Here is a 22,295-nt window from a genome sequence, read left to right on the forward strand (position 1 = left end):
ACCACACACTTCTCTAGAGATAGATGGGTCTTTCTAGCCTCATTCTACATATGGGGAACGGCGATAGAAAGGTTAAGTGACTTGCTCAAGGCCACAGAGTAACCCAGTGCCAGAGCCAGGACTAGCACTAAGTAGTTTCTTGTTCTCAGTCAAATGCTCAGGGTACCCGACAGCTTGACACTTGGTGGAATATTTGCTATGGGTTCTCCCATCAGCCTCTATTGTCCAGCCTTGTGTTTAGCATTAGCTATTCACATAAAACAAAGGAGCTTACTTGGTGTAAGTTGGCCCCACTCCCTCTAGGCTGTCTTTATTCACCAGATAAACCAACAAGTCACTGTGCACCACGTGCTTTCCTACCAACAGGCAAAATATTCACATTCTGGATACAAAATGAAGGCCTGAACTGGCAAAAGTTCCACACATTAAGTTACCATTGAAGTCAGGTTCCATGGATCAGACCTCAAACCGGCTAGAAACAGCTCTTTAATAAATGCTGCCTCCAAGAAGGGCTCTGTTATTTTAATATTATGGAAGCCAAAAGGCATAAAATTTTTGGTTCAAAATATATGGGTCAAGTGAAAGAAGCCATTGAACTTAATATGGATTCCCTGAAAATCATCATTCAAAAGGTTATTCATACACTAGCTGGTTCCCCTTCAACCTGAGTGTTAAATACAGATTCCATCACAAAATATTAAGAACGTTCCTAGTTGAGCTTCCTGAACATAAATTATTTCCTATGGAAAACACTTCCCTTTCACACCCACCCCTGAAACCAAGTTTTAGAATACAGGTCAGGTTAACATTCCTACCAGCATTCCCATAAATAACATTAACGCTAGAACAGAGCATGAACAGAGCATGAACAGGACCTGATTTAAGGGCAGTGGTACCAGCACAGCTGTGTCGATATAGGAGCTGAAATGCTCGTTCTCTGCTTCTCCACAAAACCTTCCCTCAGGGTCACAACTAAGGAAAATCTGAATTAACCTGGTAATTAGGGGTTACATTCTCTTCAGTTATACAGTGCAACCCCATTGTGTGAGGAGAATTCAGCCCTATACCAACAAGCCAAATATTCCCTTCCATTGATAGTACTTTGGTACTGATAATACTTAAGGTATCACATTCTCAAAAGTACACCTCCCTATGGTTTAATTCACTGTATCAACTTGGAGGGGGATTTCTTTGGTTCATGGCTGATGCTCTGCTAGCTTTCACCGCTGTTGATAGAAACTGTAGTATAGACAAGGCTGAGGCCTTCATGCATTTTTACCACAGCATAGTCTAGACCTGCTCTGAGCAGAGTTCGATAATGCAGTGGTAAAGACACCCGAGCCCTGTCTGCACTACAGCTTCCACCAATGGCTAAGCTGCACCAGTGGAGAATTACATATGGTCCCACTTGCGCTATTGTGGACATACTGTTGAAATGGTTCCACTGCGTATAAATAATTGTGGAGTCATTAGGGCCAGAGAGAGAGAGAACAAGTCTAGAGACCAGTGGTTAGCGCACCCACCTGGAAGGCGGGAGACCCAGAATCAAGTCCCCCAGGTCCTGTGACTCTTTATATCCACTGGAACAACTTCAACAGGAGAGACGGAGGGACGCCAACATCAGAATCTCTCAGATTTATGATTAGACTAGAGCACACTCTTCAGAGGTGTGGGAGACCTTCTAGTCTAGTGTGGACGATACCAAGCTGGGAGGGGTTACAAGTGCTTTGTAGGACATGATTAAAATTCAAAATGATCTGGACAAACTGGAAACATGGTCTGAAGTAAACAGGACGAAATTCAATAAGGACAAATGCAAAGTACTCCATGTAGAAAGGAACAATCAGTTGCACACATACAAAATGGGAAATGACTGCCTCAGAAGGAGTACTGCAGAAAGGGATCTAGGGGTCATAGTGGATCACAAGCTAAATATGAGTCAGTGCAAAAAAAAAAAAAAAAAGAAAGCAAACATTCTGGGATGCATTAGCAGGAGTGTTGTAAGCAAGACACAAAAAGTAATTCTTTCGCTCTACTCTGCATTGATTAGGCCTCAACTGGAGTACTGTGTCCAGTTCTGGGTGCCACATTTCAGGAAAGATGTGGACAAATTGGAGAAAGACCAGAGAAGACCAACAAAAATGATTAACAGTCTAGAAAACATGACCTTTGAGGACAGATTGAAAAAAATGGGTTTGTTTACTCTGGAGAAGCAAAGATGGGGGGACATGATAACAGTTTTCAAGTGCACAAAAGATTGTTACAAGAAGGAGGGAGAAAAATTGTTCTCCTTAACCTCTGAGGCTAGGACAAGAAGACATGGGCTTAAATTGTAGCCAGGATGGTTTAGGTTGGACATTAGAAAAAACTTCCTAACTATCAGGGTAGTTGAGCACTGGAATAAATTGCCTAAGGAGGTTGTGGAATCTCCATCATTGGAGATTTTTAAGAGCAGGTTAGATAAAACCCATCAGGGATGGTCTAGATAATAGTTAATCCTGCCATGAGTGCAGGGGACTAAATGACCTCTCCAGGTCCCTTCCTGTCCTACAGTTCTCTGATTCCATGATCCTTTCTACCACTCAAGCAGAGGCAGGAGACAGGCATTTGGATACCTAGAGTTTGGTAGCAGCGTGAAAGGTCAGAGGGAGAAACCTGGGCACCAAGGGAAGTGTTACCCTGAACGTTTAGGCAAATACCGAGTTCAGCAGGAATGTTGGGGATCACAGTGGAGCCTAAAACTAGGACTTGCCACGTAAGTCCCTGTAGTGGGGTGGTTGCCCCACTCCTGGAGAACAGGGATTGAGAGCAGCTGAGGGAGTGGCTGACCACAGGTGTAGCCAGCTCATTAGGGTCCAGCTGGCCCTGATAAGAGGGCTGGAGGCCAGGTGCTTCTCTCTCTCTCACACTGTGGAGAGAGAAGGACCTAGCTGTCTGGGAATAAGGTACCTGAAGCAGAGCAGTGCTGGGGAAGGGCAAAGGGAGCTGGGGAGCTCCAGCCTGGTAACTCCCAGGCTGCAGGCCTTGGTGAAGGCTTAAGAAGGTACTGGGGCTATAGAGGTGTAGCCCGGGGATAGGCAGAGGCAGCAGGTCCTAACCCCCTTGCCAATGACGAGTGGTCATTACAGACTGCGGTCTGCCCCAGTGAGTGGGGGCTAGATGACGACTGGCAGTAGCCACTGGGGCAAGATGGTTTTAGAGGGTTAGGGGTTCCTAGGAGAGGAAACCCAGAGAAAGGGGGTACTGCTGGGGGCAGAACCCATGAGGACAGGGGCGGGTCTGGGAGGGACACAGGGCCTAAAGCAGGCAAGACTGGCCAGAAGGAGGCGCTCCTGGGAGCTGAAGTTGAGCTAATTCCCAAGATGACCAGCAGGAGGCGCCGCGCCAGTGAGTATGGCCTCACTACAGTCCCCCTTTGGGTATGTCTACACTGCAATTAAAAACCAGCAGCTGGCCTGTGCCAGTTGGCTCAGACATTCCCTGTGAGGTGGGAGGGTCCCTGAGCTTGGGCTGCAGCCAGAGCCTGAACATCTACACAGCAGTTAAACAATCCCTTAGCCCAAGCCAGCAGGCACAGGCCAGACATAGGTGTCTAATTGCAATGTAGACATACCTTCAGTGGAGCTGGGCCAAAATGCCTGGTCTTCACTGTGATTTTACCTCAGGCTAGCTCACACATGTTTGTTAGCCTGCGGTAACAAAAAATACACACACACACTTACTTTTTTTAAGCAGTGAAGAAAGGCCAAAGAGACAATTTGCCTCACACTTCACTGAAACCTTCATAGGCACTCACCTAGCCTCTGACCTAGCTTTATTATAGCAAGTCAGTAGGGAGGATGTTGTACGGAAGTTCGTGTTTAAAAAGGGCAGTTCCTGAACAACAGACATTTACACAATCCCATTACTAGGCAGGAGTTTATGCTCTGTTGCTGTACAAACAGGACTAGGATATGACAAAGTAGTAAACCACCCAGGCACACAATGTTCCTAACCTCTACTTCATGAAGCAACTCCACCTGCCTTAAAAAGAGATTTATGGGCAGTTTACTTTTGTTACTTCTATTATCCCTGACAATTAATGCAGCATAAAATTTAATTGTTGCTATCATTAGCAAACTTCTGACATCCATGTTCTTTTGTCCCAAAGGTAGGGATGACAAAAATAACCCTGTCACTTAACAAGAGGTCACTAGACTAGTTCACATGCTAAACAGGTACGCACGCACGCAACCCTTAATTCCACTAAGCTTCAGCAAGTTCATTGCTGGGATTTAGTCATTAGCGATCGTAGGAGTTTTCTGATTTTAAGAAGAATTGTTATTTTATAATCTAAGGTTACATTTTGTAAAAACACTAAACTCTTTCCCACACAACTACAAATCCTGTTGCAGTTACCAGTTTGGCTTTACATTTCTAATGCCATTTACACTGCAAGGTCTCTGTTTTCTACGCAACATGTTATGCTGATTTCCAGCTATGACTTCAGTATGCCAAACCCAGGGGCGGCTCCAGGTACCAGCACGCCAAGCGCGTGCCTGGGGCGGCAAGCCATAGGGGGCGCTCTGCCAGTCACCGCGAGGGTGGCAGGCAGGTTGCCTTCGGCGGCATGCCTGAGGAGGGTCCGCTGGTCCCGCGGCTTCGGCGCACCTCCCGCAGGCGTGCCACCAAATCCGCAGGACCGGGGACCTCCCACAGGCAAGCCACTGAAGGCACCCTGCCTGCTGTGCTTGGGGCGGCAAAATATCTAGAGCCGCCCCTGGCCAAACCAATAGGCTCCAGGCCTGTTTAGAAAAGTAACTAGCTCACCTAGCTAGAATAAAAGGTTAGGTTTTATGTATAATACGTTTGCCAAATCAGTGGAAGCCAGAGACAGAAAAATATACTCTTCCTTAATATATGATCCTAGTGACACAAAGAGGGCCTAGAAAGATAGAATCAAACTGGAAACTGTTTAAGGATTAAGCCAGAGGTGGGCAAACTATGGCCCATAGGGCCATCCTGCCCGGCCGGGGAGGCTAGCCCCCAGCCCCTCCCCTGATGTCACCACTCCCCTGCAGCCACCCGGGCAGCGCTCTGGGTGGTGGGGTTGCACGCTCCTGCCAAGCGGTGTGGCAGCATGTCTGGTGCCAGGCAGCGCGGCTGCCAGACATGCTGCTCTGAGTGGCATGGTAAGGGGGCGGGGGCCAAGGGGTTGAATAATGGGCAGGGGATCCCGGGGGACAGTCAGGGGACAGGGAGCACCAGGGGGCTTGTCAGGGGGTGGGACTGTGGATAGGGAACAGGGGAGGGGGTTGGATAGATGTGGGGTCCCGGGGGGCCTGTCAGGGGGCAGGGGTGTGGATAGAGGTCAGAGCAGTCAGGAGACTGGGAGCAGGGGGGTTGGGGTCCCAGGAGGGGGCGGTTAGGGGACAAGGAGAAGGGGGGGTTGGATGGGTAGGGAGTTCTGAGGAGGGCAGTCGGGGAGCGGGAAGTGGGAGGGGGTGGATAAGGGGCGGGGGTCAGGCTGTTTGGGGACGCACAGCCTTCCCTACCCAGCCCTCCTTACAGTTTTGCAACCCCAATGTGGCCCTCGGGCCAAAAAGTTTGCCCATCCCTGGATTAAGCTAAACTATGGTCCACAGCAATAAAAATTCCATTTAGCAACTTAACAAGGACACGCAAAATGCAGCATTGATAAAGGTGAAAGAATGCGCCCGGCTGAATACAGCTTGGAGGGGAAGGAAGGGAAGAGCTGTTCTCCAAAACTCCAGCCCACACAAGGCAGGCAGGCAGAACACCTTAATGAGACCGTTCAGAGGGATGCGCATTCAGAAAGACTTTCAGCGGGTTAGTCAATAAATCCTCAGGCTAAAGCAGCAAGAGATTTTCCGGGCATGGGGCCACCTGATCATACATACTTTATGCCACACACGTACTTCAGCTAGAGACAAGCAAAAAGTGAAACCCTGCTCCCTGCACACACAGGCATTAGCAGTGCCAGGTGGGTGACAATTCTCCCATCCTTGACCACGAGTGGCCCTGGAAGCTGCTCTGTGGTTGCTTACTGTAGCCTCAGGGCTGAGTAAGCTCAACAGATGCAGCATGAGGTATTTAGCCAGTGGATGTTGGGGATCCACTAGCTACATGAGAGGCCATCCTCAAACCTCCCTCCTGTGCTAAGAGGATGAAACCCGGGGGGGGGGGGGAAGCAGGGAATGACATGTGGGTGCCAGGGAATGCAGCCCCCACATGGCTCCACTCTGTCCAAGGGCCTTGCACAGCCCTTCCTTGGATCAGAGGATTATGCTCACAGTCAGTTTCTGTCCTGATTTTCATTACAGAGGGGTTGGAGGAATATAATGGAGTGCGGTTCAGGTGTTCAATCGAATACCAATTTATAGAGCTGCCCCTCCAAAAGTTCTCTTCCGGTATTTGTCTCCTCCTGTGGCTTCTTCTCTCCTCTTTTCAACTCTTTGTCCCCAGCTCCCTCCCTCCCTCTCTTCCATGCACATCTCTCCCCTCCTGTACCTCTTAACACACACAAGAGCCAGGTTTGTTGGTGGGGAGGCTCAGCACTCAGCTCAGCTTGAGTCTGCTCAAACTTCTGCAAACAATCTAGTTCACATTGGGCATGCTCAGAGGCTTACAGGTATTAAAACTACATCATCTCATTTGCATGGTGACACAGACCCTTTGTTCAAGTTTTGTTAAAAATCCCTCTGCGGCAACACTTCCAACTTTGAACTAAGAGCAGGTTCTGAAGCACTTTACAGATCCTAAATTAGTCACCTGCACTTAAATCCAGCCCTGTGTATAGCTGGCTCATTTCCTGGGATGATAGCGGACATGAGTTACTCTGGGTTGATTACAGTATGGTGGCTGTTACTTGGCCCCGGCTGGCGTCTATAACGATTTTACCAGCTGGGGAATGAGGTAGTTCTCTATTCCTTGGGGAATAGATTTCTCCTTTGCCGCCTGAATCGATAAGGATCTAGCATGTTTCTCATGTAATGAGTAAATCTCGATGACGTGTTCAGTACCTCTGCCTGTCCAGATCCAACCACGTAATCACATACTTTCTGCCGGTGAGGTGCAGGCCCTTGCTGGCCTCCAGATGATATTGTCTGTCCTGGTATGCAGCCGACACCATCTGTTGCCCAAGTTTCCTGGCTGCAAGTTTTGACGCTGGGATTTGTAGGTCTGTCATGGTAACATTTGTTTCTTTTGTGGCTTTTGCAAGCCTAGTATTTGTTCATGTTTCCCAGATTACCAAGAGGAAGGACGGTCTTGTGGCTGGGTGCTGCAGCGGGACTCAGAAGACCTGGGGTCTAATCTTCAGCTCTGCCATGGGCTTCTTGTGTGATGCTGGGCAAATCACTTAATCTTTCTCTGCCTTAGGTCCCAATCGGTCAGATGGGGACAACGCAGCCTGTCTCCCAAATCTGGCTGTCTTCTCTATTTAGATTAACTATTTGGGCCAGGGGCTGTCATATCAAGTTTGTCCAGGACCTTGTACCTTTAGCTCAGTTGGGGCCTCTATGCACTACTGCAGTACAAACAATGAGGTCTAGTGGAAAGTCAGGTCCCTACTTGTCTGCTCACTAGCACCTGTGCTGGGAAAGCCAATCCACCTAGTAACACACTTTGAAGATACAGTAGGACAGATCTGCGTCACGTTTAGCTTTCATGGAAAGTTTCTCACTGCCTGAATAGCTCTCATACAAGCCATTACTCTGTGATTCCTAGGAATAATGAACTAGGATGGATTAACAGCCTCAAACACAAAAGACAGAGTGCATCATTACAACATTGCAGGAGATGGCCAGTCTCCTATTTCCAGAGAGAATGGTGTTTTCTATTTAAGCACAGAATAGGTGCAGTATGTTCATGTCAGCAGCAGTGCAACCTTCTCTGCACTGGCCGATCAGAGCTCCTTAACCCTGACCTGGAGGCTTCTCACCTAGGGATGAGGATGTATTTCTGTACCCAGGCCTGGTCATTCACTCCTTGCTCTCTCTGCTAAAAATAACCAATTCAGAGTGCCAGTCAGTGCCTGATGTGCTGTGTGGGGGAAGAGACTATGCTGTGGACAGCTGCCCGTTAGGAAAGAGACAGAGACCCTTAACTCATCTCTCATATAGCATGTACAACCCATGTGACACCAAGCTACAGTACCGGTTGGTCCATCAGCACGAGGAGCATCCCCTGGGTTTCCTAGAACACCCAACTTAAACAAATGCAGGGAAGAAAGTAAGAAGGGGCAATTCCAAACCTCTTTACAGCACACAGATTAGGTCTTGGCATCTCCTTCATTGATCTACAAAGCCAACCCCCCACACAGAGAGCTCGGTTAGAGCAAGGATCCACAACAGGGGCGGCTCCCGGCACCAGCGCACCAAGTGCGTGCCTGGGGCGGCAAGCCATGGGGGGCAACCTGCCGGTAACTGAGAGGGCGGCAGTAGGCAGCCTTCGGTGGCGTTTCTGCGGGAGGTCCGCTGGTCCCACGGTTTTGGCGACAATTTGGCGGCAGGTAGGCCGAAGGCACGGGACCGGCAGACCTCCTGCAGGCGCACCACCAAAAACTGCCTGACTGCCATGCTTGGGGTGGCAAAATACATAGAGCTGCTCCTGATCCACAATGCCCTCCAATCTGCTTATTCATGACCTAAAGTGCAGCTTTTGAAGACACTTCAGGGTAGAAACAGCTAATTGGTAAATGACTCTAGCTCCTTGGATTGACAGGTGCTTTAATCCAGAAATCAAACTGTAGAACTATAGGAGAAACTTCAGTACCAAAGTTACAAACATCCAGAAAAGTACCAAGTGCAAATAAAAGAAGGTTCCTGTAAATGTTCCAGAAGTCTTGCTGAGTGTCACCAATGAGAAACAGAGTCCAATCCTGAAGTCTACACACAGTCCTGAACCTGGTCTCACCTACACCAGCATAAATCCTCAGACTTCAACAGTCACTGCTGCTTTGTGAGAGTAGAAGCAGGTCCAGTGACCTCAGCAGAAGTTTTGCCTGAGTGAGGCCTGCAAATTCACTGACTTCCATTTAATCCAGATGGGAGTAAAGAGAGGATATCAGGAAGGATAGAAAACAGTTTCCCAGGTTAAGGGCAGCCAGGAGATTCCTGCTTCCTATGGACAGTTGTGCTCTGATGCTCTGCTTATTCCGAGCCCCTTGTCGCCTGAAGCAAGATTGATGGCGACGTTAGCGATGGTGTGGTTTGGAGATAGCACTGTGTATCCTGCACTGCCATGTGGAGGTAAAGCTGCCAAACGTATGTGAGATGCAAGAAAAATGCTGCTAGCAAAATGAAGTGGCTGGAGTATGACACCAAGAACCTATCCAGACGTGCTTGTAATTGATGTAAGAGGGCCATCTCGATCCCCTGAGGCTGTGTCTACACTATCACTTATGTCAGCAAAACCTATGTCACTCAGGGGTGTGAATATCACACACACACACACACACACACACACACACACACACCAACAAGTTACACCAGCATAAGTGGCACTGTGCATAGCGCTATGTTGGCAGGAGAGCTTCTCTCGCAGAAATAGCTACCGCTGCTTGTTGAGGTAGATTAATTATATCATTGGAAGAGCTCTCTCCCATCGACGTAGAGTGCCGCTGTAAGCTCTCTAGTGTAGACACAACCTGAGAAGTACCAACAGAAGGATAAAAAGTCTCAACAGCTGGTCATGAAAGTGAAGAGAAGGAAGAACCAACTTCACAAACAATTCTTAGAAATGATGGGAAACCGGGGACAGACCAAAAATGTGTCAAGGAGGAGAGATTCTAAAGCATCTGCAGAGCACATATTAGCAAAGGGTAGGCCAGAAGGGAACTTAATTCTTTGGAAGGCTCAAGATCTTGTCAATAACTGCAATGACAATTAGAAAGACAGCCAATTTCTCTGAGTCACGCAAAATGAAAATAATATTCTTGCAAATGCAGCTATAATTAACCAAGAACCACACCCCGTCAGAGCTGGTCTCCCAGCTTTCTGTTCTCTTCGTTTAGGCAAATAAAAGACTGTTCCAGGAAACATACAAATATTCAAGCACAGTCATGACCCTATAAAACTTCAGTTCCGTGAGAGTTAATGTCAATACAAAACAGCTTTCTTCATTTCCGTAAATCTCCAAGCATAATATCCAATTCTCCAGCTACAGAAGAGTCCTGTGGCCAGATCTGGAGACTTAAAATTTAACCACGGCTCCTTGTCCCCTCACCGTTCCCCAGAGACCCTACCCCCAACCACCACCCCAGCTCCCTGTCCCCTGACTGCCCCGACCCCTATTCAGCCACCCACTGAGTCCTGACAGACCCCCAGAACGCCCACAATCCAACCCCCCATTCCCTGTCCCCTGACCGCCCCCCAACCTCTGCCCCCTCCCTGTCCCCGGAACTTCCTGCCCCTTACTCCCGGCTCCCCCCTCACCCGGAGCCTCAGCCCATCCAGCAGCATCCCTGAACAGCTGCAGCGTGGCTCCGGCGGGGGGGCCTGAGCTCCACCCCGCTCAGAGCCACGTGGTGAGGGGTCAGGGCTGTGAGCTCCAGGCTGAGCTCAGCTCCCTCCGCTCGGCGTGGAGCTCGCAGCCCCAGCCCCTTACCACGCGGCTCTGAGCGGGGCAGAGCTCAGGCCCCACTGGAGCCATGCTGCACCTGTTCAGGGATGCTCCTGGATGGGCTGAGGCTCCGGGAGAGGGTCGGAGACGGGGTCGGGTTGGGCTGGGGCCGGGGAGGGAGCCTCAGCCATTCTCATGGGGGCCCCTGCGGAGCCCGGGGCAAATTGCCCTCCCCTCCCCCCTCGGGCGACCCTGGCACTACTTCCTGCTGGCACAATTGCTCGAACTCACCTTCATTTGCCCTTTTTCCACATTCAGGATGTTAACCATGTTGAAAAGTATTTGGGCCAGGGACTGCCATATTAAGTTTGTACAGGACCTTGCACCTTTAGCTTGGTTGGGGCCTCTAAGCACTACTGGAATACAAACTTGGCTGTTAGATGATTTGTATCCACACCCCCGCTGGAACAAACCACAGAATACAGACTGTATCAAGACACCTTGCTAATGGGATAGTTTGTAGAAGAGTTGCTGCTCAATAAGGTTTTACAGACAATCCACAAAAGGCACTGAAACAGCTCTTAAAAAAAACCAGGCTCCTTCCAATAGTGTTTGAAAACAGTTGACCCCAAATGGTTGCACTTTTGCAGGGTTCTGGCTCGAGTTTCACAATGAATGAGGGAGCGAAGGGGAGGAGACTGCGAAAGACAAGAGTAAGGAGTCAGTCACTGGAGCACAGACTGTGTGGATCTGACTATTCAGTTATTTGACCTGTCGGCTGGGTCTCCCAGTGCAGCCAACAAGAATCTAGGGTTTCAACCTTTTGCCAATGAGCTTGGCCTCTTGTCAACTTAATACAACAGTTAAGACTAAATGCCTCAATGTCCTTCATAAACCCTCTCCACTGGACATACTGTCCTCTGATAACCTCAGAGTCCTCTTCAACTCCCCTCTTCCCCCCGCAATCCCCTCCGCCGCTCCCATCCAGGAGAATCTAGTCCACATCTCCTCCTCCAAAATATTTCACCTTTTCTCTGTCTGCACAGCTAAATACTCTTCCCGACCCTAGTCATCTGTCCCTAGGGTATATACCCTTTCCCTATGTGGCCTCCCCAACCCCCATCTCAGCAATGGCTGCATGGGCGGGAGGGGGCTAAGATCTTCCTAGCCAGTTCTTCAGGCCATATCAGCCCCGTCCAATTCCCTCTACTGGCTCCTTCCCCACTACACTAAGTTCAAAATTATTTCTATCACCTTCAAAGGCACTACTTAGTTCTGCCCATCCTCTCTTACTGATCCTCCTTATTCCTTCACTCAGTTAATAATGCCAACCTCAAGGTCCCATGTCAGACTCCTGAGCTTTCTTCCAAGCTTGGCCGTACCCATGGAACATCCTTCCTGAGCTGGTCCACAAATGCCCTCCCCTCCACATGCTCCCTACCCATCTCCTTCATTGGGTCATATCTGGCATTGGTTTGTGAGCGCCTCAGGGAAGAGATCAGGCCTTTTTAAACACAAAGTGGAAGTTTTATGGTGCTCAAGACTCAGGAATAGTTCCAATGGAGAAAGACATTTCTCCTCAAAACAAAATGGTATTTAGACTAAAAGACTTTAAATTTTGTTTTCAAATTAACAGATGCATGTCCTACTTTTCTACTCCAGAGAGGTCAATGCTCCCACAAGACTTGACACACAGGGAATGGGAAGGAGACATTTATAAATACTCCTCTCTAGGAGTTTACAAACACAAGTGCCCATTTTAATCAGACCTCATCATCTGTCAGTTCAAAGGGACTCTGTCATGGGACTACAAGGCAAGTTAGGATTTATTTTTAACTTCATGCAAAACCGTTGCTTAGACACCCACAAGAGAAATGTACCAAATCTGATTGGAAGGTGGAATTTAAAATTGCTTCTCCCCACCCCCACAAGAGATTACCCCATAAATATTATTTTAAAACAATCCCTAAACCAATACAAGCTTTGGCTTTTGCTCAGAAAAGGCCATGTCTGTATCAAAGCAAGAGACATGCTAGGAGCGCTCTGGCACCTTTTCCCAAGCCATGCCCTACCTAGCAGAGTAAGGCTAAATCCTCGCCTTCCTATTGGGAGGGGCAGTGTCTGCAAAGCAGAGCTGGCTGCAAATATATCCCAAGAGACCACCCGCTGGAGTGGGGCAACTTAGCTTCAAGCAGGTGCATGCCTTGAGCATGGGTGAAATTCATCTGCATACACAGATCCAACCACTTAAGTAGTGCACAGACCTCGATTTCAAGGCAACGTTCTAGTCATTTTGGGTATGTCCACCTACAATTAGACACCCGTAGCTGGCCTGTGCCAGCTGACTCGGACTCGGGGGGCTGTTTAACTGCAGTATACACATGCCAAAGACAGAGCAGGATTCTGCACTTATAGCATTGTTGGGTTTTTTTTGAGAATTATATAGACAAACTTTCATTCTACTCTAGTCATGCTCTTCTGCATTGTAGTTCAGTCCAGCTAGCCACAGCTGCAGCCAGTTTGCCTGTGACCCACTAGAGACAAGGCCAAAACTGGACCTTCCCTTACTCCTGTAGGCAAATCCATTCTAGGTGGGATTGTCAGAAATGCTCAACACCAGCCTAACTCTGCTCCCATGAAGTCATTGCTAAGAGTCCCATCCATTTCCATGGGAGCAGAATTAAGCCAAAGCAGAGCACTTATGAAAACCCCAGTCTGTGTGCCCATCACACGGTGAAAGCCTGTTGATTTCCTATTATAACAAGGGCAGAAGTTGGCTCCTTGGCCAGGTCTACATGGGGATACTCAGGGCATGTCTACACTTACCTCCAGAGCAATCAATCCAGCAGGGGTCAATTTATCGCGTCTAGTGAAACAAGCGCTGTCCCGTCGACTCCGGTACTCCGGAGAGGCGGAGTTGATGGGGATGCGATAGCAGTAGACTTACCACAGTGAAGATACTGCAGTAAGTAGATCTAAGTACGTTATTCACATAGCTGAAGTTGCGTAACTTAGATTGATCCCCCAGTGTAGACCAAGCCTCAGGAGAGGTCAGGCAAATCAGTGATGAATGGTATGAAGTCAATGCCCAGGCACTGGTGTGTTAAACACCCCATGTGGATGTTCTCTGTAACTTAATCGTCCTCCACGCACTCCTATTTCCAGCTTTGTTTAAAAAAATCCAAAGATTAAATTACAGCAAATGAAGATCACTTTACTCCTGAGTAAACGCATCCACGTGGTGGTTCTGATGCACTTTAACTTACATGCATTGACTCCACGCCTTTAACTGATTTGCCTTAGTCTTCCTGAGAGTCCTCATGTAGCCAAGCCCTTTGTCTCTTACAAACATGGGGCAGGAGATGCCCCATTTTCAAAGCTGTTGACAGACAACAGGGAACAAAACCCAAAAGACACAATGGAATTTATCAGGAGATGTTCAAACATGATCCGTCTCAACTTTACAAAGGGAACTTTAGACTGCCCCATTCATGGAAACCTGATGGTTAGCCAGGAGCTGTCTTCAGCCTCTGTCTGCAGAGCCCAGGGAAGAACTGCAAATTAGCATCTCCACCCTTCTCTGGGGCTAAGGCTGAGTTGGAGGAGAGAGTAGTTTGAAATGGGCTTGGGTATTTTGCAGGCAGAGACATTATTTTGCTACTGGTTGCTTTTAATGGTAAAGGATCCCCATGCCCTCCATGACTGGAAGATCTTTTCACAGAAAGATTCACCAGTTCTTTTACCCTCCCTTTGATCATGTCAGATATTGAGCAGCATAACCTCTCCCGCTCTGGTTTGCTCCTGCTCTGGAGGTGCGTGCGTGTGTTAATCTGGGAGCCGAAGTTAGCCTACAATATAGGCAATACGGAACCTTGCTAAACTGTAGCTCATTAAGCTGCCAAGTTAGATGTGTAGCTTTGTCATCTACAGAAGCATGGAGCAATGACATTCCACCACTGTGATGAGATAGGGCCAGCATGAGTGAGGTCACACTCTTCATGGAACAACACAGGAGCATCATATGCCTTCCTGGCCCATCCACTGGCAATTCCATGAAACAGAGCCAGGGCACTCATAACTGAGTTGTGTCAGTGGTACTCCTAACGCTTACCAGTCTGCCAACTTCACCCATCAGCACTGGGCTCCCCGCACCCCATTGCTGAGGTACTAATGCATGTCAAAAAGCAAAATTTCAAGTTATTTCAGTAGAATCCAGCACCTGCTACATCAAAACATGTGGGCCAATCCCCAGCTGGTGTGAGTCAGCTATGAATTCAGTGGTGCTTCACCAATTGACATCACCTGACCCATAAAGGCACCAAATTCAAAGTCCCTTCCGCCCTCCCCCAGCAAAACAAAAGAGCATAATTCAATTGTTTTATCATGAGCCATTTCCAAGAGATATTCCTTCCTTTAGTTTCTTACCTTGGTTGAGATAGGTAAGGGTTTCTTCATGCAGCTTTACAGCAGGGGATGTGGCTGTGCAGAGAACATACTGAAACGGAGGCAGTTTGGTGTCATTCTCAGGAGACAGCTGGGGCTCCTCCTGTTTGAAGATCGGCAGTGCAAGGACATCACTGAAACATAGAACAAACACATGTTCACTTACAGCAACTTAGAGGAACACAAGGCAAGAATCCAAATGTGAAATTCTCTCACTCTGGACTTGTGGGTGATGATCCAACAGAGCAGACGAGATGGAGCGGACTTCTCACGCACAATGAGTTATACGCACTGGAGCTGGAAGGTGTGAATTACAACTCAGGGTAGACATAAGAGTGCTAGCTCTGATCAAGCTTGTGTGCTAAAAATAGAAGTATAGCTGTGGCATGGTGAGCTGCAGAAGGGGATAGCAGTCTCCATTACATACCTATGACCATGGTAGCTAGTCTCCCCCGCCCCGCCCCACTGTGATTACACGTCTATTTTTAGACCACTGGCTAAATTAGAGCTAGCACAGGTATGTCTCCTCAATCTGGAATTTACACCTTCCAGCTCTAATGCAGATATTTCCTCTTAGGGTACAAAGAGTTTGGCTTGTGCAGCGTAACAGTGCGTGGAGTCCCCCAGTTCAGTAAGTTAGTACCAGGCACACTTTAGCACACAGCATCTGTACAATGGAAGGTCCTCAAGAATTACTTGAGTTAGTAAAAACTAGAGCTGGTTGAGAAGTGGGTTTTGTACCAGGGGGAGTGATGGAGGGAAGTGGGTGCAATGATGAAAACTAACACTGCAACAAAAGCGAAAAGCCTTTTGAAGAAAGTTTTGGGGTTTACATCCAAAAGACAAAAACCTGAAAGAAAAAAAAAATCAGAGAAAGTAAAAATAAGCCCTGGGATGTGATTTTTTTTTAAGTGGAATTTGCTCTCTACCCGTCAAGGATTGCTTGATTAATTCTGCACAACAAAGCAACAGCCCCTTCTCTCAAAAGTAAAGCCTCCTCCCTTGCGCCTACTAACCCCATCCATTTGCTCCTCACAGAAAAAAGCCTTCGCCCCACCAATCTATGCCCTTCCTCTAACTCTTCCCATGCCCCCACAAAACCATGCCTCTCCCCCCTACAATGTAGACACACTCCCTGTGAACTGATCCCATCCTCCCAAAGCCAATCAGCTCACCCTGCGCTCATCACTCCCTCAAAATTCAGCCTGCCCCGCCCAACAATTGGTGTGACGGACTAATAACTCAGGGCTGGTCAGGGCACCTCAGGATAAAGGGTGGGGAGGCTGGGGGAGGCCTGGCCAGAGTTAAGCAATACAGTCGTCGGGTTAACAATGATGGCTATTGGAAATGAGCTTTCTTCCACAGCAATCCAGTCACTCTGCCGTGCAGCCAGTTTATATGGCCTGTTGGGATGTGGATGCTTCATGCTACCATGTTAAATAGCTTCAGGATTTGGCTAACATGCTTCTGTATGTACCGTTTGCACCAGAAGATAGAGCTGAACGCCACCGCTGAGCACAACACATTGTGGCTTGGTCCAGGGTTTGGTTCTAGCCCATTAGAGTCGCCAGTCACCAGGGTGGATCCAGATATCACAGCTTCTCCAAAATAGATCAGAACCAGCCATTTGGCCTAGGCCCCTCTCTCGTTCTAATTTAAAAGCCTTTAGAGTTTGAGCTGTCCACAATATAGGGTCAGGTTCTGCCCTCAGATGCATCTGCACAACTCCAGTGGACCCAAATCTGACGTCCTTTCCAAGTTTCATGCTGGCATAACTCCACCGATTTACATGAAATCAATCTTGACGCGGTCAGAGAACAAAACAAAACTCATACGCATTCAGAGTGCCCAAAGCATGACCAGCAAGGGCATCCCTACACTGCAGCTGAGGGCATGCTTCCCAGCACCAGTCAACAGACGCGCCCGGAAAATAGTAGTGTGGACGCTGTAAGGCACAGGTACAGGCTAATCACCCAAGCTCAGACACAGGGGGTCGGGCAGCTTTGGACTCAACAGCTAACCCAGGCTACTACTTTTAGCATGCTAACTCAAGCATCCCCACCCGGGCTGAGGGGTTCTCTCCCAGCTGTAGTGTAGACATACCCTATGAAAGTAGATCCCAGTGTTAGCAGCCTTATCTCGCTATGCCTAAGTACGAAGAACCACATTAGTCTTCCCAGCTTCTCTAACACTGAACCCTACTTCTGTTCATTCTGTACTGTTTGTAAGACTACTAAAGTCTAACCTGACCACCTCCTGGCTCAGAGCAGAAATCTTTACAGCCACCTCTTGTCTCCACCGGGCACATAAAACCTCTTGACTTTCAAGTTATTGAGGCAGCAGCTGCATCCATTGCATTAATGCTTATATGCACAAACAAGCATAAAAAAATAACTGTCTAGGCACATGGAAAGGAGCGTTGGCATGCTTGCGCAGTTAAGAGCATTAAGGAGTTTGCTCTGCCCATGCAGGTTAATGATCCACTTGTTGTTAGCTTTTAACTCTCAGCATTACAACCTTGGGGGAGCTCTCTCCAGGCCATTAAATCACATGGTACTCTGCAGTAAAGACTCAAAAGTTCCTGGTTCAAAAACAGTCACTCCTATTTATGGAGAAAAAGCTATGGAGCAGATCTAGCGAAGTGTGGGGAGAGTCAGGAGTTTTCTCATCTATAGCCACCATGAAAAAGTCCAGCCCCGTTCGTTTCACTGGTATTAGACGCTATCACAATTCTTGTCTAACTGAAACACCAACTTTTTCCTATATGACGATGAAGACTTATTACAGTAAAGAAGATCCAAATCCCTACAGATTAATTTTGAAAACATTATTTCTTCTACAGGGGCCTCATAATACTTTCCACACTCATATATAGGAATCATTCTCCACTGAAATGCAGTCACCTCTGCTGCCCAGGAACACGTATTCATGCACTATCTACACAATGCCATGAGGATGCACGGTGCTCTACAGAAAATATAACACATGGTCCCTGTTCAAAGGCTCTACAATCTAAGAGCCCAATCCTGCAAATGCAAACAGCCAGTGGGCCCATAATTAACAACTTTGGGCAAATGATACATTCCTTATCTGGCTGAAATGACACGGGGAAATGTAGGGAGGCAGAGTCAAGTGGCTACAGTACATTCCATATATCATAGTCCAATTTAATTCCTCTAAACTTGCCAAGAGTGCTATAGGATGGTTAATGACCACAAGCATTCAAGGACCCTTAATTTCATCTGAAAGGTTAGTGGAAAGTCTAATCATAAAAAACAATTGGGAAACTGCACAAAAAAGTGCTATTGTATAGAAGTAAACAGAATTTTTATTCTCACAGGGGCTAATCCAAAACCCACTAACTAGAACGTGCTTATGATCAGACCCACAAACAACATTTTACTTTATGGTATTTGGCACATAGTGTATCAAAAGTCTGGCGAAGAGACAAGGTTTTAGCAGCCGGTCAAGGACTGAGATCATATACATGGCAGGTATATAAATTCAGGCATAGCAAATAGAACTGAACAAAGATTGTGAAGTGCTGTCCTGTCTACCATTTTGGAAAGCAGTTTTTTCTATAATGAGGCTCCATAACAGTTCCCATCTTATTTCACACAGAACTTTTCGGCTAAGGTTTTCCAGGACTGGTCTCTGCCTGAGGTCAAATGCACTTACCATATATATTTTGGAGGTGCGGGGAGGGAGTTTGTTGAAGTAAGTGATTCCACCATTGGGAGAATAAGGAGAGTGAAACAAATTAACACTGTTCCCATGAGGAAGAATCAAGATTCTCCCCGACCCACTCCAAAAAAACCCCCAGTTTTAAGGCCAGTCTACACTACAGACTTCTGCCCATATAGCTGTCTGTTAGCGATGTGAACAGCACACCAGCAGAAGTCCTTAGTGCAGGCAGCTCTACATTTTTACCAGTATAGCTTGCTTCACTCACAGGGCGTGATTTTACTCTAGTCTTTTTTGACGGGGACAGCTGCATCCACTCTAGGAAGGCTTTGCTGGTAAAGTATTCCTAGAGCAGTAAAGCGCTCCATCTCCTAGTGTAGACCTGACTTCAGGTCCTGCTTGTACTGGGATTTTTGGCAGTATCATACTTTCACCAAAATACACCCCCAATGCAGACGGGCAGCACTGGGGTAAAAGAGGCATTGGGCTGATGTACTCTGGTAGACTATCAAAGTACATCACACAAGCCTCTTTTGCACAGCCGCAGTGTTTCTGCCTCAGAGATTGCACTGGTGGTATAGATACGTCCATGTAGGGTGACCAGATGTCCCGATTTTATAGGGACAGTCCCAATATTTGGGACTTTTTCTTATATAGGCTCCTATTACCCCCCACCCCCATCCCAATTTTTCACACTTGCTATCTGGTCACCCTACATCCGTGTAGTTGTCTGTGCACCTTTTCCTAGTCTAGACAAGCCTCAACAAGTTTGGCAGAAAAGTAGCCCTCACCGAAAACAGGTGTCTTCAAATGTTCCAGTGCAAACTGGGGGGTTTATTGAACAGCGTTAGGAGGCATCCGCAGTCTTCGGGTTGTATACCATCACCCATCAGTGTACTATGAGTGAATGGCATGCTCTCCATGTTCCCTAACAGCCAAGGCAGCCTGCACACTGTACCAACCCTTGGGTTGATGCAGCCTGCTTCACCCATTTACCAGCTCCACATGGAGGGAGCTGGGCGACAGCCCCATTTAAGTTATTAATACACATACTTTGGGGGGGGCGAGAACATGTCATGTAGACAGTTTAAGATACACTGGACCTTCATGGCAATGAAAAAGTGGCCTCTATGTAAGAGAAGGGGGGGGGGGGAGTTCTCAATTTGAATACCGTTCCACTGGAGAACAAGGGATTTTGTACTTAAAGCATCCTATGCATATAGGGACTAGAGTTCACGAATGCACGTCTAGCAGCCTAAAGGAAGATATTACCAGGCTTTTGAGTGCTTAAATGGGCAAGCTGGATGTTCTCGGAGATAGCGATTACACGGAGATATGCTTTGAAAACTCCAAGCCATTTGGTTGTGAACCCAGACTCTCTGCTGGTGTAAATCAGCACTTATCCCCTTCCACTGAGTTGTGCCATTTCCCACCAGCGGAAAGTCTTCCCCTATATATTTGAAACAATTTTCATAAACATTCAGCAAAGTCAAAAATGAAATTCCCAGTTGTCTATTAGAGGGGTGCAAATACGGGGTTCTTCGACATATATCGCCATGCTGCAGCCTATATTGTTTAACTGCCCCTGTGCTTAAATTAGCGATTGAATTCAATGTGACTGGTGTGAAAACAAGACAGGATATAACTGGTTTGGACAAGCTCCCAGCCAGCCGTTGGAGCCAGTTAGCCATCCTCCAAAAAGAAAAAAAGAAACATCTTATCCTGAAAAAAAACAGGAGTACTTGTGCCACAAGTACTCCTGTTTTTTTTGCGGATACAGACTAACAGGGCTGCTACTCTGAAATCTTATCCTGAGAAAATCTGAGGTCTTCCTAATTTCCAATGCAGCATTTTCCACAGCCACTTGACAGTGCTTTGCAGAGAGTTGTAACGTCTCCCTTTGAAATGCTCTTGTTAAATCTCTACAGAAGAAGGGAACCCTCAAGGGCACGCGTCCAAAGTTCAAAAACCAACCGTGTCTAATAAAGACCCTCTGAACGCGATTTAACTGCCAGCTCTGGCAAGAAGTGGGGAGATCCCAGCCCTCACCCCCAATTTAGCTTTCTGTGACTCAAAGCCAAGGCTACACAGATTCCTTAAGCCTGTTCATAGTTATAGGCAGCAAAGGTGGGACCGTTTCCAAGGGAACCCAAAAAGAAGAAAGCTTTCCAGGAAGTGGATTTCACCTGGAAACAGCACAAGACAGCTCAAATTAAAAGAAACGAGCCGGGAAGTTTACGGGCAGATTCGCCTCTCATTTATTCGGATTATACTGGTTTCACACCAATGTAACCCGAGTGGCGTTACTCCGGATCTACACCCGCCAGAGGAGATCCACGCGGTGTAGCTTTGCACGCCAATACCTCTGCCCCTCGCCGAGGGGATTTTTCTCTAGACGACGCGCGTTGGGACGGATGCTGGCTGCGCCCAGAGCCAGCGGCACACGCGGCGCGGCAGGGCAGCGGGGAAGCGCCAGCTGGGTGACAGGCTGGCGAGAGTGGGACGCGGGGCAGTAGAGACACGGCGGGGGGGGGGCGCCCCATCCTATAGCCGCCGCTACGCCTGAGCGCCCCCCAGCCGGAACGTGCCGTGGGGCCAGCCTGCGCCTCGCCCCAGGCAAAGGGCACCGGGCTCTCCAATGCGCCTGGAGCGCGCCAGCGCCCACCCTTCCCCGACGCGCTCCCCTTCCCCCTGCCCCGCCCGGGAGCACCCCGCGCCGCGCCGCGCCGCGGCCGGGCAGGGCGCCGGACTCACCGCAGGTAGCTGCCGGTGGAGTGCTGGTTGTAGTGCTCGGGCTGCGTGTGCCAGAACAGCATCGTGGGGAGCCCCGGGGAGCCAGGCGCCCAGCCTGGCACAGCGCGCACCGCTCCGGACCGCGGCCGCCCGCGCCGCTACCTGCGCTTTTATTGCCAGCCCCGCCGCCGGCTGGTTGGCCGGGCCCTCCCCCCGCTCCTCCTCTGCGCGGCCCGGGCGGCTCCACCCGGGCCTGGCGCGGCGGGCGGGGCGCGCAGGTGGATGTGCCGCGGCGGTTTCCCTGGGGAGAGGGTAGGACAACTAATCCTATAGGTGGCCCAGAGTAGAGGGGCAGGGCACCCAAACGTGCCCCAGGGAAGGGGGGCAGGACACACAATCCCATAGGTGCCCCAGAGAAGTGGGGGCAGGACACAAACCCACAGGTGCCCCAGAGAACGGGGGCAGGGCAGCCAATCCCATAGGTGCCCCAGGGAAGGGGGGGCAGGACACACAATCCCATAGGTGCCCCAGAGAAGGGAGGGCAGGACACATAATCCCGTAGGTGCCCCAGAGAAGGGGGGCAGGGCACCCAAATGTGTCCCAGAGAGGGGGGTGGGCAGGACACACAATCCTATAGGTGCCCCAGAGAAGGGGAGTAGGTCATGCAAATGTGCCCCAGAGAAGTGGGGCAGGACACAATCCCATAGGTGCCCCAGAGAAGGAGGCCGGGCACGCAAACCCATAGGTGCCTCAGAGAGGGGAGGGCAGGGCAGCCAATCCCATAGGTGCCCTGGGGAGGAGGGGCAGAGCTCCCAATCCCATAGGTGTCCCAGAGAAGAGGGGCAGGGCAGCCAATCCCATAGGTGCCCCCG

General features: G+C 48.9%; 1 protein-coding gene across 2 annotated transcripts in view; it reads right to left on the reverse strand.

Annotated features, from left to right (window-relative positions):
• The window catches only part of TFCP2L1 (transcription factor CP2 like 1), a 43,994-nt gene extending 22,439 nt beyond the window's left edge, over positions 1 to 21,555 (reverse strand). The window contains exons 1-2 of one of the 2 annotated variants that reach the window (XM_045032682.1): positions 21,445 to 21,555; positions 14,989 to 15,140 (exon numbers count right to left, since the gene is read on the reverse strand). In XM_045032682.1, coding sequence (XP_044888617.1) covers positions 14,989 to 15,140; positions 21,445 to 21,506 — 214 coding nt within the window. In that variant the 5' untranslated portion in view covers positions 21,507 to 21,555. Of the gene's footprint in view, positions 1 to 14,988; positions 15,141 to 19,962; positions 20,073 to 21,444 lie in introns of those variants that run through there. The other variant, XM_045032681.1, reaches the window with a different exon arrangement.
• Positions 21,556 to 22,295: the final 740 nt, after the last annotated feature.

This window comes from Mauremys mutica, chromosome 10, assembly GCF_020497125.1.
Source record: "Mauremys mutica isolate MM-2020 ecotype Southern chromosome 10, ASM2049712v1, whole genome shotgun sequence".
In the NCBI taxonomy this organism is placed as follows: Eukaryota; Metazoa; Chordata; order Testudines; family Geoemydidae; genus Mauremys; species Mauremys mutica.